Here is a 22,212-nt window from a genome sequence, read left to right on the forward strand (position 1 = left end):
ATCCCCTGTAGCAAGACGTCGAATGCGTCCAAGGTTGTCATGTTATTCTTTAATGAAATTGTCAAATTGTATGGGTTTCCCAAGACCATCGTGTCTGATAAGGATGTTCGTTTCACTAGCCATTTTTGGAGAACTCTGTGGCATAAAATGGGTACCAAATTGAAATTTTCTACGGCCTACTACCTTCAGACTGACGGTCAAACTGAAATAGTTAATCGAAGTCTTGATAACCTATTATGTTGTCTGGTCCGAAAAAACCTTTGAAATTGGGATTTGATCCTTCCTGTAGCTCAAATTGCGTATAATAGCTCCATAAATCCTTCATTAGGTATGAGTTCATTTGAAGCCGTTCATGGGTACAAGCCTAGGAAACTGTTAGATCTCATCCCTATGTCCCCATAGGCTAGAGTGTCAGTATCAGTCGAAGCATTTGCACAACATCTTCGTGACTTGCATATTGAGATCAATAATGCAAAATATAAACTCCACGCTGATTTACACAAAAGACATATTGAGTTTAACATTGAGATTACGTTATGGTTCGCATTAGGTCAGAGCGGCGTCTACATGGACTCGCCTCCAAATTGCAAGCTCGTAGTGCTGGTCCTTTTAAAATTTTAAAGTAGGTTGGTCCAAATGCATATATTGTTGATATTCCACCACACCTTGGTTACCACTCTACTTTCAATGTTGAGGACCTTGTAGCTTATAAAGGCCATTTCATTCCGTCAGACGATACTCTGTCATTTCCTTTTGTGAACCTTGATTCTGGTTCTTTGACCCTTTCTAACCCACTACCACCTCTCACAGCACACAAAGAAAAAATTGATGCTATTTTAGATGAAGAAACTGTGTTCACTAATGATGGAGAGGTTCAGCGTTTCCTTATTCGTTGGGTTGGTCGACCGGATTGTGACTGTGCATGGATCTCCAGGGAGACACTACAGCAATTGGATCCAGATTTATTAGAGTTTTATCGGAGTTAGCAGGATCTTCATTGGCCCAGATCGCCTCCCGTCCACCCGAGGGGAGTTGGTGAGGACACCAGGTTCAGACCGCCACTGACGCATTTCTACAGAAACCAGAAGAAGCTTGCCCAACCACTCAACTTATGGTTGAAAGATTGACAGAAGCCTATGGTGATATAACCACTCGACAGGGTCGAGTTTTCTCTCTTACCCCGGGAGAATTGATGAGGGCATCCCAGTTTTAATTATTTTAGTTGGACTTTAATTTCTTAGTTGAACTTTGATTATTTTATTTTTATAGACTTGTGTATTGAGCTTGGCCCTATCTTTTAGGTTTACAGTATTTTCAGTATTTAAACCCACTATACATTGTAATTGAGACAAAGAATTGATTGAATAAAAAGTTGGCTGCAGCCCCCGTTTTCTCCCTCCCCTCTCTTCCCCTGGTTCTTCTCCTCTTCTCCCTTCTCTCTCGTAATTTTCTGTCCACTTTCTTCTCCCTCTCCTCCCCTTTTTGTTTTATCCTACATCACAGTGTCTCGTAGAACTAACCTGTTCGTAGAACATTCCGTGTCTTGTTGGACTATCATGTAAGTAGTAAAACAAACTGAAATTACATATTACGAAAATTTATGAAGATTTTTGACAAAACGAAATAGGCAAATGAGATTCGAAATGAAATATTGGAAAGATATATTCTGCCTTCTAAAACAAATAGGCACAAGGGGACAACTTCTTGTTCAATACAATTCCCTCAAGGTCTCAATAGCTGACTGAAAACCAGATCGTAAAGGCACAACTGATACCACCCGCAGATGTTGAGCATTACCATTCTTTGGTTTTGAAAGTGTCACTCTCAACATCTCTCCCTCCAGAGCCTTACTGGCCGTCACAGCTGCAGAAAACATTTTCCAGTCAGTGGAACAAGCCGAATATATCCAATTTGAAACTGCAAACGGCAATCACGGGAAAGAAAAAGGAGATTCAACCTCAAGCCTCAAGCATCACTACAACCTGATCCTAATTTCTCCCAAAAGGAATGTTAGTAAAAACTTAGCTTGCCTATTTATCACTACACTTATTACATTAAGATTTTTTAATACATAGCTGGAAGTTTGGATTTGAACTGTAGTGACAAAAATTATGTTATCTTCATTTATAAGAATTCAAATTCATAGTGGTTCTTATAATGCAAAAGTAAGTCTCCAGGGCCATGGCAACCTCTTATCATAGCCAAAGCTAAGTTTTCTATTTAACATAAGAAGCAGGATTAGTTTTTAGGATTAAGTGTCTTATAAATTATAATGCTATATGGGTCACTTCAGCAGAGCTGAAGTCATTAACCAGTATTATCTGCTTAATCTGCATCCCTAAAATCTAACGCAACTTCCATATATACAAGCTAAAAGAATCTATGGACAAAATGTGAATTAAAATAAGTAAAGAGAAAAAGTAATACCAGCAAAGGGGTGAGTCTTGGCAAAATCAAAGAACTCATCAGCAGAGCAACCAAACAGCACTCTAGCAGCCCTATCAAACATTATCACCACAAACACCTTCGTATCAGTAGCTATAGACATCTGCAAACACCAAATAAAACTATTTAAGTCCAAAAAATGAAGCTTACAGTTTTCTAATGATAATTAATAATCACAACAATATATTTCATTTACATTTTTTCAAGGAAAAAAATAACATAAATGTTCCAAGAAAGTTAATTTTTCTAGGATATAAATCCACAAACACATTTCAATAAAACCTTAAACTAATGTTTTTACCAAATAGACTTTTTATTTAAAAAAACTTCTGTGAATACTTACAAGGACTCGAAAGAGGCGCTTGGAGCCAGATGAACCCGGGTTGAAGGAGTTGTTAAAATTGCAGTATTTGCAAGCGTTTGTGTTGTCAGAGAGAGTTTTTTCACAGACAGAGCAGACTCTGTAACAGAGGTTGGTGTGATCAATGGCCACCAGTGTGCCTATTAGGGTTGTTGGCTTATCAATTTCCACCAGGGGCCTTTTCCTGGGGTTTGTGCTCGAATTCTGGTTTATGGGCTCCTTAGAATTCATGATTTTTTTTTGCACTAATCTTCGCTTGCTTACTAGGGACGAGATGAAAGGGGATTAGAGGATTGCTGGTTTGCAAGATTTCACGGACTTGCTTTGCGTTGTGCACGAATATTTTTAAGGGAGAATTGCATCATGGTCCTAAACCTTTCAAATTGTTGCAGATTATACTCAAATCTTATTTGTTTGCATCTAGGGTCCCAAACCTTTCAGTTCGGTTACAACTAGAGGACATGTGGAAGGAATCTGTCCATTCCTCCACCAGTTGATCAAATCATTAAAATTTTGACAATTAAGTGTAGGGTAAATTGTCTAGTTACTATTCTCACTTTTAAAATCATAATGGCAATTATGTTTATACGTGTACCACTAATTGAATGGGAATGAGCACTATACACCATTCACAACATTTGCTTGTGCATAAGGTGTTGTGTTCGAATTTTGTTTTGACCATTATCTCTATTGTAGTATTCACTAAGTTTTGGGTATATTTTATCTATATCAAAATTTTAATTTTTTGGTCAACTGACGAGAATAGGCAGAATTCGTACACATGTCCTCCAACTGCAATCAAGATGAAAGGTTTGAGACTCCAACTACAAAAATGAATGGTTTGGGTATAGTATGATGCAACAATTTGAAAGATTTGAAACTCCAGCTATAATTCTCTCTATTTTTAAAGAAACTGTTATTACAAGTGAAATAGATGAAAATTATCATTTAAAATACCATTTTGAACAATAATTATATATATTTATAAAAAATGTTTCGGAATTCATTTAAAAAAGCCTTGGTAAAGAGAGAGAAGTGAAAAAGACCCGAGTATAACAATTTTTGTTTAAAACATTTATTTCATACAATAAATTGTTAAAATCTTGATTACTCTTTATATCAACACAAATTGACAGCTCAAAGAGACTTATCTAGAAGTGCCTCACCCACTGCGTTGTTCAAGCTGATATATCGTGATCCTTCATTCGAAAGATACTCTGATAAAATTCTTATCAGATGTTGGTCGTCTCATCAGAGGATCATGATGGAAGGCTAGGCGAAAATCATTAAGAAAAAACAACATTTGAATGAAAAGAAAGAGAGACTATTTTGATACACAGTCCAGTTGGATCAACAGCTTTAGAAAGAAGAAACATTGGTGGAATGATGGTACATATTTTGCTGAAGAGTCTTGCCATCCTTGGAGAGAGATGTAGAGCTGAAGTTAGAGACATGTTCCAATATAGTAAATGGATCCACGTATATTCCCAAATAAGAAATTAGTGGATCTGCTCGAGACTTGTCAATAACAAGCCTCAGCTTACTGGATTCAACTTTCCCAAATCTTAACAGCCTCTTATATCCCACAGTGGTACCACGTACAACCTCTTCCCATTCACCTTCTTCATTCAAGAAGTCTAGATGGAATTCTATAATCCGCTGACCCATATGGATTGGCTCTTGCACTAGCAATATATTGAAAGTAACAGACTCTTCGAAGTCTAAATTTAACGCCCAGTTTGATTGTGCCTTATCAGGAGCCCAGTACGAATAGATACCTTCCTCAAGAACATTGTGAGGACCATAATGGGAATCATTTGGAACCCCTCTTACACTGCTTGCAGAAATAAGAGCACCTTTCGCTAGATTGTAGGAAAATATGGATTTACGGATCTCTGAAAATTCCTCAAGGACTCTTATGTCTTCCTGGGGTATAAGACCTGAAGAATTTGGAGGCACGTTTAATAACAAGAGACAGTTTCTTCCAACTGACGTGTAGTACAAATCAAGCAGAGTGATCGCAGATTTTGGTGCTTGCGATGCATGCCAAAACCATTCAGGTCGGATGGAGACGTCACACTCTGGAGGTACCCAATCATGGCCAAGAGGATCTCCTTCTCCAGAATATCTGTCACGTATATATATATAAAAAACAATTAAGTGTGACTATGCATGTGCACACCATCATTGGAATAAAATGGCATTATGGAAGATGCTTTCTCATTCTTACGAAAAAAAATTGGATTTTGGCTATCTCGTACTCTAATTAGTATGACTGAAGTTGATTGACATCATTAAGTAAAAACTCGACCCTTTTTCTTGAGGTAGACAATGAGAAGCACAGCCAACCAATACCATTTTCATGTATGCTAAATCAATAGGTAGGTAGAATGTCAAAATTAATAATAGGGAAACCCATTCCACAATTTGCAATAAGGAATTATACAATAAAACAAAATTTAAACCTCAATCTCTTTGGCAAGTTACATATATCAGCTTAAACGCACTGCATATTTTTTCTAAAATGAAGACCTATAATCAAACTATGGATTATGGGCACACAATGTGAGACTGAACTTTCATTATGAATTCGCTAGTTATATCTTAAACCGAATTAAATGGAATGGCCAAGGCCAGACGCCCATTGATTGAGCTTGGTGCAGATCACAACTAAGGCACCATCAACGCATAAAAGTTCACTTCCCTTACAAAATCTTATAGAACAAATTGGATATGAGTTCGATTTTTCCAGAGGGCTACTAGGATACATGAGAATTCACTTCGAATGAGCCAATTAATCATTTTCTACTTTGCAGATTCTGCTATAGGATTGAAGTTTTTTCTTGATGATGGAATTTGAGAAGTAATCTACTGGGAGCCAGATTCAAAACTCAAAATTAATGTTTATGATTTTCTTGACATGCATGAATCTGAAAACATTGAAGGGGGAAATATTTTTCACAACAAAGCAAGTAAAAGATAGCACTGAAATAGTGTAAAAGAAGAGGACTAACTTAGGATCAGTATCCCCAATCTTAATGGCACTTCTATTGAAAAGAGACCAGCATGTGGTCCCTGCAACACCAGATTCATCTCCAACCCACCTTGTGTCTGGACCATCATCGGAAAATATGACTGCCCCCGGCTGAATCTGATGAATGAGACTAAACCAATCATCAAAAAAATATTCCATATCCTTCTCTCCCTTCCCCTTAGCACTATCCAACCAAACTTCTCTTATTTCACCGTATCTGCTCCAATTCAAGTGAGACAACAAAGTTAGTTCATGTATAATTCAAAATTGAATGAGATTCAACATTTTACACGAGATTCAACGTGAGATATATTAAATAAAAGGAAGTACGAAACCCAAAAACAGGATGCCCAAATACACGACTGTGGACTGCCAATATGTGGCACAATTTATGTAGAAACTTCCAGAAATCACGACTCATGTTTTTTATGCCCTAATATGCTGTATAATTTTGTTAATTTACAGCTGTATTATTGACTAAGCTATTATATGTATGTAAATTTAGTTTTCTTGAGTCTCTGTAGACTGAAAATGATTCGTTCCTTCTATGTTTCTGTATAATCCTTGTCCACCAAGTTCAGAAGGATGAAATGTTCATTAGCCAGTATTAGATCCATGAAGATCAGTTTTTTCTTTATCCATTTGCCAATACAAGAATCATATAGTTACAGCCTTAATCACTGGTATCTCCTAGTGTCTACCTTTATTAGCATATGTGTATTTTCTGGTCTTGTTCAAAGAAACTCCTTGATTCGGAGATCCATGAATTATCAAGGCTGAAGTATTTGAAGTAACTCCAACCTTGATTTTTCTCCAGACAATATTACAAACCAGGTTATGGGAGAATCAAAATCCATACAATGCATTCAAACTCGAAGGAGGAAATTATTTGGAGGGGTTTCAATAGGTGAAAACACATCTGAGAGGAAAATGAATGTTATGCCCTCTAATAACCAGAAAGTAGCAAAAGGGGATACTAAATTCACCATCTAGGGTGAGGAGGATTTATCATATTATGCCCTGTTAATCGGTTGAACTTGCAAGTCATTCTCCAAGCAGTAATTAATGTTACAATGTTTAACAAGAGACATATTCAATCCATCTATCTCAATTGAGATATCACCTATTAGAATTATCATCAACATAAACTATAAGCATAGCAATCTGACCATCCATTGCATGCTTAAAAATCTCAGTCCAGTCACCTTGATTTAGAGTGTAGCCCATTCTTAAAACAGCTTCGGAAAATCTTTCAAAGCAAGCTCTTAAGGAATTAATTTTAAATTTGCAAACTTTATAAATCCAAATGACTCCTCAAAATTAGGTGGAATCATTTATACAAACCTCTTCGCGTAATACAGTAAGGTATGCATTTCTGCATCAAGTTGTTGCAAAGGCTAATTATAGTTAGAAGCAAAAAGTATTTAATTTTGAACAATATTCACCACAATACAATCCTAACCCATAACAACACAATTCCAACATCATACCAAAAATTCAGTTAAATTCCAAATTAATTGAATATAAATAGAACCCACATCATAAATCAACAAAAGAAGCACAAAGCAAGAAACTTTACAGGACCTAGCGAGCAACTCGGTCATCTGCCCCATATAATACTCGTTGTACTCAAGAGTCTCCCCATAGGTAGGCTCGTGTCTATCCCAAGGAGAAACATAAAGTCCCAACTGCACTCCAGCTTTCCTAGCAGCTTCTGTCAACTCTTTCACCACATCACCAGCCCCATTCCTCCAAGAGCTAGACTTCACAGAATAATCAGTATACGCAGAGGGCCAAAGACAGAACCCATCATGGTGTTTTGCAGTTAGTATAACTCTTGAAAATCCATTGTCTTTGGCCACATGGACCCACTGCGTGGCATTGAATGAAGTGGGGTTGAACACTGATGGGTCTGCATGCCCTGTCCCCCACTCCAAGTCTGTGAATGTATTGGTACCAAAGTGCAAGAACATCGCCATTTCTGTGAGTTGCCATGAGATTTGCTGTGAAGTTGGAATCGGAAGAATTGGAATTGGAGGAGGTGTTGGATGGGATGAAAGTAAGAGGGAAAGTGAGGTATGGGATGTGAAATAGTAGATTATGATAGTGAGAATAATGGGTTGTCTGAATTTAAGGTTGTTTTTGAAGGGTTTTCCACTTTGATGATCAAGTGGTGTTTTCTTGATCATCTTTCTTTGATGGGATGAGAATTGAAAGAATCCCTCTTTTTTGGTACCAAATTCAACTTCCTAGTTTCCCTTTTTGTCCTCATTTGTTTCTCATAATTTAAAACCTTATTTCTCCCATATGATTTGAAGCATATTCATTATTCTGTGGTTTTTCTTTTCTTCTGTTTTTTCTGTTTGTTTTTTTAAGCTTTCTTGATTACTTAAAAAACAATTAAAAAGGAAGAGTTGTTGAGGAATCATCATCCATCATCATTATCACCAAAAAAAAGTGTCAGCCTTTAGTGGGTTCGAGGGGTTGGGCCGAAGTACACTTAACTCTAGTCCAAACAATAATTGGGCCTCCGTCAATGTCTGGGCCAAGTCTTGAAATTTCCGAAAAAGTTCAAAATTTGTATGTCAAAATAACAAAAGAAAATGGTACTTTTTGTTTTGGGAAATTTATACAAATATGAAAGAAAAAGGGATGAAATTGAAAGTATTATTTTTGTTAAGCCTCTATCTGGTAGGGACTAAAATCTATATTTTGATTTAAGTCGAAGTCCACGATTAATTTTAATAATATATTTATTGCCCCCCACAACTTTTTTACTACACATTTCAACAGCATTTATCAAAATGTACTGAAATTTTGATTTATCAACATGTACTAAAATTTTGATTTTAATTCCTACTAGACAAGAATTAAATATTATTACGTTTCGACGTTTATAAGAAATTACAGCAAAATTTTAAAACTTACACTTTGTGCTATTTGTGTTTCCATGTATGGAATTTTTTAAATTGTTACTTACACTATGTACCATACCTTGTTAACCGTTAATGTATGCTAATCTTTGTTACAACTACAAACAAGAGACTTAAAGAAGTAAAATGATAGCTCATTCGCCAAGATTAATAATAGCGTGTTCCGTCTCCAAGCAAGAAATGAAATGACCAGCAAAATCGAGTATTACACCAAACGTAATTTTGCAAGCATTGATCTCATCGTGCCAAATATCGAACATAATTAATTGGTTAATCCCATAAATTGCACTAGTACTCCACAAATCCCAAAACTAACAAATTCCAGTACAAAATATCTCGATCTAAATTCAAGTGCATGTAGCTATCACCATTGCTTCTTCACTTAACGTCATTTTATTGATTTTATCGAATTCGAAACAAAAATAAATTGATTAAACAAACCATTCTAATTGAAGAACTTTCTTGTTTATCGTGAAACAAGCAGCATGCACTAAAATCAACCGATCTCATCTTTTCTCTGAGAATATATTTGGCTGATACATCAAGTTTTATAACTATATTATAACTTATCAAATGTAGCTTTCATAAAAAAAAATATGTACATGTAAAAGAATGACAGAAAATTACATACACTAACGAAAAACTCTTAGGCTTGAGAATAAAGTTCTTTTTTCTTTTTCTGAAAACAATTCCATCCGATTTTTGGACATATAACATATTACAATATTTATTAATTCAACTGATTTTGAACTTTATCCCCAAATATTGTTGGAAATATGGTTTACACAAAGGGGATGGAGAACAAACAAAGAACAAATAATAAGAAGATGAAAATGAAGGCTTAAACATGTAATCGTTGTCCTCAAACGATATTTGTCCTCTCTCGAACTAAATTTGATTTTTAAAGGAACTCTTGATAAATGATTTGCAGGATTTATCAAGTCTTAAAAAAGTTAACAATTAAACACTGGTGAAATCCCTTTTGCAACTCAAGCAAACGAGATTTTGAACATGAAGAGAGGAATGAATATTAATACTTTTGGAATGAGGATTTGATCTCAAGCGTTTCTATATCATTTGTGTTAATCATCAATCATCTGTTTATAGGCATCAATTAATGCTTCATGAATTGGTGCCAAAACACACAAACTTAATGGCTAATTGATTATTCTATGTGCCCTCATAGAACAATCCTATGTGGTCACATAAAACAAAGCCTTGCAGGGTGTATATGCGACTGCAGCCCTTACAGGCCTATGCAGTCGCATAGGCTAATACTTTGGCTTCTAATTCCATTTTCATTCAATATTCTTTTATTGATTTTGAACAACAATGTACAACAATCTCCCAATTCTTTAATATTCAATAAAATCTCATGTTTCTCTCTTCATACCCAAAATCTTTTGTTCTTGAGTTGTAAAAGGATTTCACTAGTACTTAAGCGTTAATTCTTTTCGAGGCTAGATAAATCTTGCAAACCATTTGCCAAGAGTCATTTAAACACCAAATTTAATTCAAGAAGGGACAAATATCGTTTGAGGACAACTATTACGTGTTTAAGCCTTCATTTTCATTTTCATCTTTTTGTTATTTGTTCTTTGTTTCTTCTCCACCCCTTTGTGTAAACCATATTTCCAACAATCTTGCGATCGCATAGATATAGAAATAGTTGAGATCAAATCCTCATTCCAAAAAGTATTGAATATTCATTTCTCTTTTCATATTCAAAATCTTGTGTTCTGGAGTTGCAAAAAGGATTTCACTAGTGCTTACGTGTTAATTCTTTTTAAGGTTTGATAAATCCTACAAATCATTTGTCAAAAGTCAATTTAAGCATCAAATTTAATTTGAGAGAGAGCAAATATTGTTTGAAGACAACGATTACGTATTTAAGCCTTCATTTTTATTTCCATTTTCTTGTTATTTGTTTCTTCTCTACCCCTTTGTGTAAACCATATTTCCAACAAATATTACATAGTTGTAACTAACCATAATTTATTTATTAGAAAAAGGCATATATTTCATGTCTCTTTGGGTTGCATCACAAGCTTTTAATTTTTCAATAATTAGCAAGACTTGATACATAACAATTAGGGTCCGTTTGATTACAAATGTGGAAAAGGCAAACCAATTTCATGAAATTGGAAAAGAAAATATCACCAAAATCATAGGAATGCATATTCCATGGAATTAGCCAAAAACATGTTTTAAGTGATTGTATCTTGGAATTCGAACTCAATTTTCACTTTCGTATCAAACAGTCAAATTAAAAAAAAAAAAATTCGAATGTGACATTTTCATGGAATTCACTCCAATCAAAAGGAAACTTACATTTTTTTTGGTAGAGATACAACATGAGCAGGCTAGCTTGGACTTATAAACAGAGCATATTCATGTCCAAAGGATTTAGCCTTAGTCAAACTTTTAGCAGGTTGGATTGGGCTTTTGGCCCTTGGACACCTATCCGAATTCCATATTTTGTTCGAACATGGAATCTTTTTGTTACCATTCAATTGCATATATTTCTTGTACTCATCTGGGGCAAACCTTAACAATCCGGTGCTTAAACTCATCAAATAAATTATTATGGGAAATAAGATAAATTCGACCGAAAATCTTAGAGACTGTTACAAGACAGCTCGACCACACATTGCCACTAGGGATTGTATGTTTGTTTACCAATATCAATTGCCTATAACACATTATTATTTAGAGATGGCAAATAGAAGGAGAATTTATTTTTATTTTTTAGCAACTTTAGCTATTAGATATGACAATATGTTGCAGGCATAATCCATGCGGGCTAAGTTATTGACAATACTATTTTATTTTGAATGAGACTCCAAGAACAGGAAAAGTTTAACAGAACGTGTAACGATGGTGATGTGATAAAATGTGATTGTGCTATTTTTTTTTTTTTTCCAATGATGCAGCTCCATGTATTATTTGTAGGGATTTTCTGTCAAAAAATTATGTACATAGTACGATTGTTTTACTTTTACGTATTCACGGGCCAACCTACTTATGCAATTTGACATATTTTAAGCTACCAATATAACAGAAATCACAAAATTAGAGATATTATATGAACTTGCACCAAAATGGGAATACAAAATGTCTCTTGAAATTTGTCATATCATTATTTTGGTATGGTGCCCAACTACAAAATTGAAAAGCTTGCCTTGACCCACTTATAACCCGACCCGTTGACAATGGGTTCACTTGAGACTTGAGTTGCATCTGCATAATATGAAATTCAAAAGGCAAACCAAGAATCCACCAACCAAATCTGACTTACACACCATGAAATGGATTGATTTCGATTTGATTGATTTGATTCGTTCAAATATTATGATTTGGCTTAATTTAAGAGTCCAGCCTTCGATATCGTATCCACAGGAAGGGATACCAAACAAGCAACCCTCATGCAATAATGCTGCCAAAAGTGCAAGACAGCTTTCGACTTTTTCAGGGCATTTAAATAATAAAAGTTTGAAACCCAAATTTTCAATAGTCTTACACTAATATATTACATAGTTTTCCATAAATTATTTGTCCGGAAATTTGAACAGTATTTGTCAAGACGACTTCATTTATTAATCTAAATTAACAGAAGTCAATTTAACTGTATTAATAAATTAAACTATCATACTTTTATTACTTAAAAAATCATTGCATATTAACATTAGTATATAAATTTCATGAAAGTAAATTCACGTCTAATCTTGTAGCGTCCAATAAGTCTGTGTGTACAGACTAATGGTTCACAGAACCATTACAAGACAATCACATGCAGGGTAGGTATTTTTTTCCAATTTTTTACTCATATGGGGTGAGTGTTCGGTACTACCGTACAAGTAGGATTTTGTAGTGCCTGCCCAGAGTAAAATTCCCTATGACTTAAATGGAAAAAATAGCATGCTTTAGAACTTGTCTTCGAACTTGTTAATATTTTTTCTTACATTGTTAGCCTGTTAGAAAATAAGAAAGGATAATATAAATGCATATCCACATTATGCGAAGTGTATGTTCTTTTCCATAAATTGCATTTAGATTCTTGAACTCTTGATTTCTTGTGTTCGGAGTTCTAAACCTTTTAAACATATGCTGTTGAAGTCCTTTCGTAACAAAAATGGTTAATTTAAATCAAGTAAAATAATCGTTGTACTCTTAATTTGATTTAAAATAAATAAAAAATAAAAGAGAGAAAAAAAATACAAAAGAGTAAGTCCATCTTTGGTTTAATTAAATTAAAGACAACAATTAATTTTGATCACATATTTCATCAATTGTTATCAAATATACTAAAAATCTGATATCTATCTAAAACAAACAAGAGCTAAAAGAAACAAAGAAAACCGAAAACCAAAAAAAATAAAGAATAAGAAAAGTACTAACTGAAACACCCCCACTCCGATCCCCACTTACATTTTCCATCTAACCAGAGGATTTTTAACCATTAAAAAAAAATAAAAAATTGGTTGAACCCCAACCTTAAGGACCCCATCGTCCTGCTTCTAGAGTTTTGTAAGGAAGGTAAATCATGGGATGTGCCCCAACAGATCAGGGAACAAGAGCTGTTTGTACACTACTTTTACAAGAAGTCCAATTTTATGTTTTAGGAATCGAACCCCAACACTGCGACTGCCAGTAAAACGTGAGATAATCTCATTCCTAAAGGATCATTAGATTATGCTCCGGGGGGGCAACCAGAGGATTTTTACTAGGCTTCACCGTTGTTTAAGTTCATCGTTACAATCTTCAAAGATTTGAGATTCAAGTGCAATTTACCCTTCTTTTTCCGCAAAGAAGTCAAACTCCGACTTTGAAATCAAATTACACCATTCTTCTTCTCCAATTCTTTAAAACTCAACTTGCTAATATCTGAAAAAAATAATAGTTAAGATATATTTTTTAACCACTTTGGCTATCTTTCTTACAATCATGCTATGCTGCCCAAATTTTTTTTATATAATGGCTAATCGATACTCACAATAGGGTGTGGTCCACTTTTTTTTGGACATTTTTATTCACGTGAGACCTACGTGCATACGAGAAGATGTCAACCATTCTATCAAAATTTTTCGAGCAAAGTAGTTTAATCCTCCTCTTCTTATAGCCACCGTGAAGTCATGAACATAAATTTGTGTTACACGCAATTTATCCTCCCAACACTTTCTTCAGGTCAATCAAATCCCAGTCTAAGTTCCTTTTTTGACTTTAGCCAATTTTTTCATTAATATTTGGAAATTATGGGGAAAATAGAAGGAATTTGTAACTTTGTTCTAGACAAATGAGTTAGGGACAAAATACACGTCTTACACGGAAAGTTACTTCTCTTTTCCATAATACTATTCATCAATATTTTTATGTTACTTTCGGTTCTTCATTTAATTTTTTTACTATTGATTAAAGGATGAATAAGAAAAATTAGAACACTAGAAGGACATCATTTTTCTTTAATTTTGTCAAAACGTTGGCCTTTTCCCCTTTATTTAAGATAAACATCTTATTACTTATTTTTAATATAATTATATACACTCTTAGGAAATTAGTCAAATCCATGTACAAACAGGCGTTGATAAAAAATTGTACTCATCACGTATGAATAGCGTGCTTGTTAAATATTTTACAATTGAGATTTAAAACTCAGGAATTCGTGTTATTTACATAGTCGAGCGAGCTTGTTAAATATTTTATAATTGAGATTCAAAATTCAGAAATTCGTATTATGTACATAGTTAGCTAAATCTCTAGCTAAGTGAGGTGACTATTTAAGGCCCTGAATTTTAAAATTTTCATTTTAAACAGTTATACCAATAAAATTTTCGAGTCAATTTTTTTTCATATTTGATAATTAGACAAACTTATTTTGATAAATTCAATTACTGATGAAAATATCGACATATATTATTGATGATTAAGTCCGTAATTTAGCAAAATAACGTTGAAAAAATAATAATTCTAAGTTAACAATGAAGTTTTCTGTCATTGATCATTCTAAAAAAGTGTCTTGGAAAATATAGTTTACTGATAGAATCTTCTTCATAATAGTATTACCTTGAGCAGTAGTTGAATAATAATTGAAAACAATAATTTAAAATTACATACGAATTTTGAATTAGTAATTTTAGAAAAAGGAAAAATTTCAATAAATGTTAGTTAATAAATAAAGTAATCAAAATATAAATTTAAATATTGAAGATAAAATTCTAGAGAATTAAATAACTATAACAGTGTCAAATATAAACCAAATAGTTTGAGCCGCCTCCGACTTTGTATTTATTTTCTACGAATTCAAATTCACTTTTGATATATTTTAAATATTAATCGCACGCGGGTGTATACTAGACTTACCAAACAAGTGTGTATATATATATATATATATATATATATATATATATATATATACACACGGAAATAATCTCCTAATCACCCGTGATATGACACACAATTTAAATAGTGAATAAGTTAATGGTAGATCCCATGTATTTAATGATTCACCAATTAAATTGTGTGTCATGTCATCGGTGCTATATATATATATGTATGTATGAATGTCGATTCGAATCCCATTTATCATCAAACTTAGATTTGAATCCAAATAATTGAACGTAAAAACTGGAGTTGCTGGCAACTAGTCACAATTGATATATATTTCTTAAAGACTTTCCCTCAATAATTAAGATTTAAGAGAGTTGGAATTTAAGAGGATAAGACCGAAGTAGGTAAGCAAGAGAAGACAAGTGAAAATTAAGATATCCAAATCATCATTTAATTAATAAAAAAAAATCTTAATTCAAGTGGTTATTTAACAGATATTTAATTACGATTTCGCATCATTTTTCTAATTTAGTTAGCCAACCTTTGATAAGTAAAAAGAGAGGAAAAAAAGGGTCTATTTTCCTTTACTGTTCCAAAGTCAATGGAGACTAGGACACTTGTCTCCTTTCTCATGTACAATGTACATAATTTGAAGATGAATTAAACTACTTTCTTGAAAATAGATGACCAAATGGTTAACATCCTCTCACATACACGTGAATCCCACATAAATAAAAAAGTCCAAAATAAAAAGTGGGTCTCGCCATTGTGAGGTCCGCCATCCTCTCTGTCAATCATTTTTCGATCACTGAATCATGATTGTTTGAAGATACCCTTTATGGTTTTTTTTTTTTTTTTTAAACAAAAGATTCCATGTTCAAGAAGAAAAGACAAAGATTAACAATTTAATTAAATTAGTTATGCAAGCAAAGTTATGATTTCACAAGTTTGTGTTTTCATACTTGATGTTTAATTACGTGTTCATGCATCATGTTTTGCAAGTCAAATGGTTCCAATGTATGACTGACTATGCATGATTTAGACAATTTATATAAGGCCAATCACAGTGTATATAGTTTTTGTAGGGAAGGCTGCACAATAGCAATCTTGTGAAATAAATAAAAATCGCAATCATACAAATTATTATAACATTGAAAAAAGTCTACTAACCCTATTATCTTGAAATTTATTGGAAGTTTATAAGCTTAGATATATGAAATGCAAAATATAATTTCAAATTGGCACACTGTAAGATAAAATTCATAAACGATAGGAACTTATTGAGCTAATTATAGATAATTCTTTTTACTTATAGATAAAGTAAGGATATCAATCTCAAATCCACATCGAGATATTGATAGGGGTTACTCATTTGTCATTTGTCTCCTCCAAGCAATAGCAGCTGGATTATACTAAAAGGGACGGGATTAAAATTTTCGATTTCAAATGTCTTTTCTTGCTTTCATTTGGCCCCCATTAATTTTCATTCCATTACAGTTTGTATTTCTTTTTTTATTTTCAACCACACAATCATTCATAAAATAATATTATCCTTAAATTGAAAATTTTCCTTTTTTTTTTTCAACCACTCATTTTTTTTAAAGACTATTCCACCCAATTTCACTTCCAAAAATGGGGGCCAAACGGAGGCTAATTCAAATTCTACATGATTTATAGTTTTATAAAAAGTCAACAACGTGTTTCAAAACTTACTCTTTGGTTGAATCAAATTTCCTTTCATAACATGCTTACCAAACTTCAATTTGACCATAATCAACAACTAATATTATTGCACTTACTATAGGTCCGTTCGGTAGTCAAGTAGTAATTATGAGAATTGATTTTTTGATTGTTAGAGAAAAAAATGATCTCACATATAAGTGAAGAAGTAAAAAAAGACGATTGGAGCAATGAAATAACGATCAAAAAATTGCTACAAAATGTGGGCAATAATGTCAAACAAAATAGTAAATGTAAATAATCATTTTTGCATAAAGGAAAAGTAAGATATGTCCCAAAAAAATGTTGCCAAGGTATCAATGCAGAGGTAATATTTTTACACTACTAGATAGGAATTTACGATGCAATACATAATTTTATTTTCCTTTTTAAGTTAATCTAAAATTAGTGTTTTAAAAGGTGTAGTTAAGTCCCGCGAATGAGGGATGCTATACACACAGGGGGAAGGACAAGGTTAATAACAGGGGTTGAGGTGGATTCACCTCAGCACTTGATTTGAATTTCATCAATCTAGATCAAAGGTTGAGGTGAGTCCACCTCAACTTCTTGTTTTTTATCCCGTCAATAGCCTTGTGTGAATAGCATTAATGCCCGCGAATAGAGAAGACCTGGTAAAAGGTGGCCAACACTATTTTGACAGCCTGGTGCGAGCTTAGGCACCTAAAGCATCATCCTTTTATTATTTATATTTTTTATTCAATTTTTTTTTAAAAAATTTTTAGGGTTAAATAAAATATAATTATTAGTGTTCTTTAAAATAATATTAAAAATAAAAAAAATGTATAATTATGTTTAAGCTCGTAAGGCTTGATGGTTGACATTGTCACTCCCTTCTTTTAGATCATTTTTTAATATCATCTAATTTATCTTATCTAATATACAAATATGCATACATGGTCAAAACGGTTTTGCATTAAATTCATGCTACATTAAATAAATGCAACAAGAATACATGTCAAAATGCTCGTTAAATAAATGCAACAAGAATACAATATTAGGGATAATATATTTTAGTTAATTACAGATTTTTATATGGTGAATTAAATATTGTTATAAGATTTTGTCAAGATCATAGTCCATTCTAAAAAAACGTTTGGGAAAAACCATTTGTACGGAGGAGAGGTTCACAGAATTCCTCTAGAAGAGACACATGAGGTCGGCCTCACGTGGGACCCATGGGTGATAAAAAATTGCAAAAAATAAAAATAAAAAAAATGCCGACCTCTTGCCTTGTGTGTTGTTTGTAGGGCTTCCGTGAAGCCCCGTACTATACACGTAGCAAGGTTCAAAACTTTTATGTTATAGGAACTATAGCATAAGGATTAGGGCAGTATAAATTAATAAACACAAGCATTCATACGTTATTCTTGGCTCTTGCAGACTAATGTGATTCTCAAATAACAAAAGGGAATACATACTCCAAAATAAGGGTAAATAAACACCTTTAGTTAACCTAACATGGCGACTTGACTAATTACTTAAGTCTCGTAATTTTTATTTTTAGCGTCAAAAACATGTTTGGACTCTGAATATTATGGGTTATATGCACTATTTCGGTAACTCCTCTTTTTCTTCTGTTGCAAAATTAGTGATTCGGAACTGGCTTTTGATTGTCACTCAACCTCAAACCTTAAAAATTGACTCTGTTTATTGTAAATTTAAAATTGAGAATAACATATACAGAACCTTTAGATTATTCTTTCAGATCCCAACTTTACAAAATGAATCAATTAATCATACCTTTAGGCTTTAAGCTTGGTTCAGATATACACTAGAGTTGTGAAGGGCTGGTTGAGGCATTTTTACAATACAATGTTACAATAGGGAGCTGTAAAATAGTTGGCCTACTAGACTGTGGTGGCTGTGACAATACAAAAGAAGGCTCATTGATCTGTCAATCCAAGAAGCACCTGATCAAATAAATGAATATAGGTGCTACTTGGAATCATTCTCATCAGTCTTCATGATTTTTCAAGAATGATTACTCAACTATGTATTCTACTTTTTCCACATGCAATTTTACATGCTTGATGACTGTGTCTTTGATCTTGAAAACCGGGTTCTCCCTTAATTTACTCTAAAATGATCGAGAATCTGTAATTTAAATAAATATTCTTTAATTTGGTTCTCGTTACCATTGCTTCAGTTTTACTATTATTTTTGTGACCTAACCAATCAGAAAGTAGTAATAGTAAATATAAATGCGTGCTAGATACACAAATTTCTTCTGTCAAATACAAAATTGTTATATATCTAATCCATCTTGACTGAATGGCAGATTAATTAGTGTGAATTAGTTAAATTTCTAGTTTTACTTTAAAGAATTTGAAACATATCAACTCAGAGAGAGTTCAAATATTTTCTTGTGGGGATAGAAACTTCTATGTGCTACGTGTTCCACAAGAGCAGCCCAATCCTTTTGACATTTGAAAACTGATGAAAAGTACTAATCATTTCTTTACTGTTTACAAACCAAAGTCTCTCAATAAAGCCTAAAGCCAACACACCAAGTCAATATTTATATAAGATTATAAAGTTTCTCAAACGGCCAATATATATTGTTGTGCAACATATAATTCTAGAGAGAGAGAGAGAGATGGGGAGGGCTCCTTGCTGCGATAAAGCAAATGTCAAAAAGGGGCCATGGTCACCAGAAGAAGATGCTAAGCTTAAGGAGTTCATCGAGAAATATGGAACTGGTGGGAATTGGATTGCTCTTCCTCAAAAAGTTGGTAAGAAAAACCTAAAAAGCTTCAATTTCACGAGAATAATATACTTTTTGTCTTAAGTTTGATGGATTGCTGTCTTGAAAAAGGTCTAAAGAGATGTGGGAAGAGCTGCAGGTTGAGGTGGCTTAATTATCTCAGACCTAACATTAAACACGGGGAGTTTTCCGACGAAGAAGATAGAATAATCTGCACCCTTTATGCAAGCATTGGAAGCAGGTACACAATCTCTTTTCTATTTACATTTTCTGCTCTTTTCCCAGTTTTGCTCATGTCTTAGAAACTCAGACTGTATATATATCCAGATTTCTTTGAGTAATTACTAAAAGATTGCATAAATTATCATCTGGTTTATTGACAGGCGCTTTAATTCCAACTAAAAAAGGAAAGAGAAAAAATGAACAAAGGAGAATGCGGGGGGAACGTATTGTCTGTTGGAAATTTGAATGTTTTGTTATGAGATTCTACTATTTTTAGTGTGATTTCATGCATGCATGCCTTGTTTATGACCCTGAATTAATTCTATTTATTCACATATCTGTTGATGAAAAGTTCAAAAGTTTCATCTTGTGGAACATATTTGTGTGAACAATTTCTAACAAATGCAGGTGGTCAATCATAGCTGCACAATTACCAGGGAGGACTGATAATGATATCAAGAATTATTGGAACACCAAGCTCAAGAAGAAACTAATGGGAATGATTCAACCAAACCAAGGAAGCAACCCATCATTTTCAGCCACCCTTCACACCCCACTCCCACAATCTCAGGCACTACCAAGCCTATCGCAGTTATATAAAGATTTCAGCTCACTTTACACACCAATGGACAGATCTATCACAGGCCTTGAGTCCATTTCTTCAATCCCGCAAAATTTTCTTTACGGCAATAATAGCAATATTCCTTTAACTACCAATTATCAATATTCTTGTTATGAACAGAATCAAGAGCGTTTAATGGATTTGAAAAGTTATGCTGTGAAAGAAAACATGCTCATATTCGGAGGCGCTGAAGCAAGTTCTTCTTCTGATGGAAGCTGCAGTCAGACCAGCCATGGAAAAGTTGTTAAACAAGAAGAAATGGGCTTTGTTCAAGGACTTATGTCAACTAACAGATTTGAAGAATATCAGAAGTTCATTCTTGATTATGGAAATATTAATGGAGATAACAATGGAGGCCCATTCCTCGATCAAAAGCCAAATGGGATTTTAGGGAACAGCGAACTGCAGTATGACATTGAGGAAGTTAAGCAACTGATTAGCACTGGTAATGGTTTACTCAATGATGAAAACAAGACACAAGAGACGGGCATGTACCAGTACTACTGAATTGAATACTGACTATCATCAGAAAGATTTGAAGGGGTATGGTATGGTAGGGATTCAAAGAAAAAAAACTTTCAGATTCTGGGGTTTAGTGTTTGTGATGGAAATTTAATGAAAAAACTTATTTTTTCTTGACAGTACATGGTAAAGTTTTTCTTTCTGTGCATTTCATTTAGGAAAGTGATGATCTTTATGTCTTCTGTACCCACAGATCCCCTCGATATTTCAGTTCAGAAATTCACCATTCAAGAATCTGAAAAGACTACTGATCACACAGATCCCTGTTAGTCTCACACACACACAAACAAACAAAGTGTTCAATATTTTGCATTGACTTGGGGCGGCATTTACTATTCACGAGGGGTCTACCCCATTATAAGTGAAAAAGACCATTACAGCCCCTCTTCTTGTTTGAATTTCGATTGAGCCCTTGATAATTATATTATTTTCAAGAAGACCGCTAAGTATAAATATTAAAGACTTTCGACTGCTAAAGAATCTTTTACTAATTTGAATTATTCAGGCTCAATATGAAAAATAAAATAAACTACGTAGAAATTTTTCCTTGTGGGGCGGCTTAAATATTTTGAAAATGACAGGAAAAAAAACACAATATTGTTGTTATTATAAAACAAATTTAATAAGACAGCCAGTTGTTTAAATTATGCAGAAGAGGCATCAATTATAGTACGTGCATGTGTATCAAATGTAGTTAATTGTATGAAGAGGGACCATTCATTAATGTAAACGATTCGTGATTGGGACGATGATCACGGCTCAGGATTTATATAGTTTCATGAATTGATTGGTTAATGATTGACCAATGTTTTATGATTATGAATTTTTAGAGGGTCCCATTAGAGTTGACCCTTGTTTAGTTAGCATTATCATCTTTGAGGAAGCAAAATATTAATATTTGGAGCTAAAATTGAGCAAAACTGATTCCAGTTGGAGAAAAAACAAATTTGAAAACGATGGATTTCTTATTATTTTTACTCTCAATAGTGGCATACATGTTTATAAAACTGACATAGAAAGACGGGATGTCTATGATGTGTACGTTTCAGAATCTCATTTTCTCTTAAACCGAGAGTGAAAGCACCAAAAGAAGAATTGAGAATTTTTGTGATTTGGAGATTTGAGTGTTTTTTCTTGGAGCTCCATGGCTATGGAACAAAGGATCATTTTGGACTTACAAATCTAGTGACGATATCGATCGTGAACTTAAATACATTGACAAGGAGTAACCAATCTATTCTTGATTATGTATCTTGTGCAACACTCGACATGCTCATAAAATGCTTGGTCAGTATTTTATGAAAT

General features: G+C 33.6%; 3 protein-coding genes across 4 annotated transcripts; 1 reads left to right on the forward strand and 2 right to left on the reverse strand.

The window, feature by feature from the left end:
- Nucleotides 1-1,559: 1,559 nt before the first annotated feature.
- On the reverse strand, nt 1,560-3,153 carry LOC111378169. The gene is made up of 3 exons (XM_023001333.1): nt 2,789-3,153; nt 2,428-2,548; nt 1,560-1,863 (listed from the first exon to the last, which is right to left on the reverse strand). The coding sequence occupies exons 1-3, from the start codon at nt 3,035-3,037 to the stop codon at nt 1,709-1,711; spliced, it is 525 nt and encodes a 174-aa protein (XP_022857101.1). The 5' UTR covers nt 3,038-3,153; the 3' UTR covers nt 1,560-1,708.
- A 932-nt stretch (nt 3,154-4,085) lies between these two features.
- LOC111378170 (alpha-L-fucosidase 1-like) lies at nt 4,086-8,191 on the reverse strand. 2 transcript variants are annotated; one of them, XM_023001336.1, is made up of 3 exons: nt 7,425-8,191; nt 5,911-6,057; nt 4,086-4,934 (listed from the first exon to the last, which is right to left on the reverse strand). In XM_023001336.1, the coding sequence occupies exons 1-3, from the start codon at nt 8,027-8,029 to the stop codon at nt 4,166-4,168; spliced, it is 1,521 nt and encodes a 506-aa protein (XP_022857104.1). In that variant the 5' UTR covers nt 8,030-8,191; the 3' UTR covers nt 4,086-4,165. The 2 variants fall into 2 exon arrangements, with proteins under 2 accessions (XP_022857104.1, XP_022857102.1); XM_023001334.1 differs by having other exon boundaries at nt 5,821-6,057.
- Nucleotides 8,192-19,392: 11,201 nt separating this feature from the next.
- On the forward strand, nt 19,393-21,047 carry LOC111378171 (transcription factor RAX2-like). Its single transcript, XM_023001337.1, has 3 exons — nt 19,393-19,569; nt 19,653-19,782; nt 20,172-21,047. Exons 1-3 carry the CDS (start codon nt 19,434-19,436, stop codon nt 20,890-20,892), a joined length of 987 nt encoding a protein of 328 aa, XP_022857105.1. The 5' UTR covers nt 19,393-19,433; the 3' UTR covers nt 20,893-21,047.
- Nucleotides 21,048-22,212: the final 1,165 nt, after the last annotated feature.

This window comes from Olea europaea, unplaced genomic scaffold (assembly GCF_002742605.1).
Source record: "Olea europaea var. sylvestris unplaced genomic scaffold, O_europaea_v1 scaffold1780, whole genome shotgun sequence".
In the NCBI taxonomy this organism is placed as follows: Eukaryota; Viridiplantae; Streptophyta; class Magnoliopsida; order Lamiales; family Oleaceae; genus Olea; species Olea europaea.

Excerpts from the sequence above, each read along its gene's own strand:
- LOC111378171 (XM_023001337.1), top strand. The coding sequence starts at position 19,434 with ATGGGGAGGGCTCCTTGCTGCGATAAAGCAAATGTCAAAAAGGGGCCA. Across the intron at positions 19,570-19,652 it reads TGCTCTTCCTCAAAAAGTTG|GTCTAAAGAGATGTGGGAAG; the intron begins GTAAGAAAAACC and ends GTCTTGAAAAAG. Across the intron at positions 19,783-20,171 it reads TATGCAAGCATTGGAAGCAG|GTGGTCAATCATAGCTGCAC; the intron begins GTACACAATCTC and ends TAACAAATGCAG.
- LOC111378169 (XM_023001333.1), bottom strand. The coding sequence starts at position 3,037 with ATGAATTCTAAGGAGCCCATAAACCAGAATTCGAGCACAAACCCCAGG. Across the intron at positions 2,549-2,788 it reads AGCGCCTCTTTCGAGTCCTT|ATGTCTATAGCTACTGATAC; the intron begins GTAAGTATTCAC and ends TGGTGTTTGCAG. Across the intron at positions 1,864-2,427 it reads CAAGACTCACCCCTTTGCTG|CTGTGACGGCCAGTAAGGCT; the intron begins GTATTACTTTTT and ends TGTTTTCTGCAG.
- LOC111378170 (XM_023001334.1), bottom strand. The coding sequence starts at position 8,029 with ATGATCAAGAAAACACCACTTGATCATCAAAGTGGAAAACCCTTCAAA. Across the intron at positions 6,058-7,424 it reads ATGACCGAGTTGCTCGCTAG|ATACGGTGAAATAAGAGAAG; the intron begins GTCCTGTAAAGT and ends GAATTGGAGCAG. Across the intron at positions 4,935-5,820 it reads ATTGGGGATACTGATCCTAA|ATATTCTGGAGAAGGAGATC; the intron begins GTTAGTCCTCTT and ends TATACGTGACAG.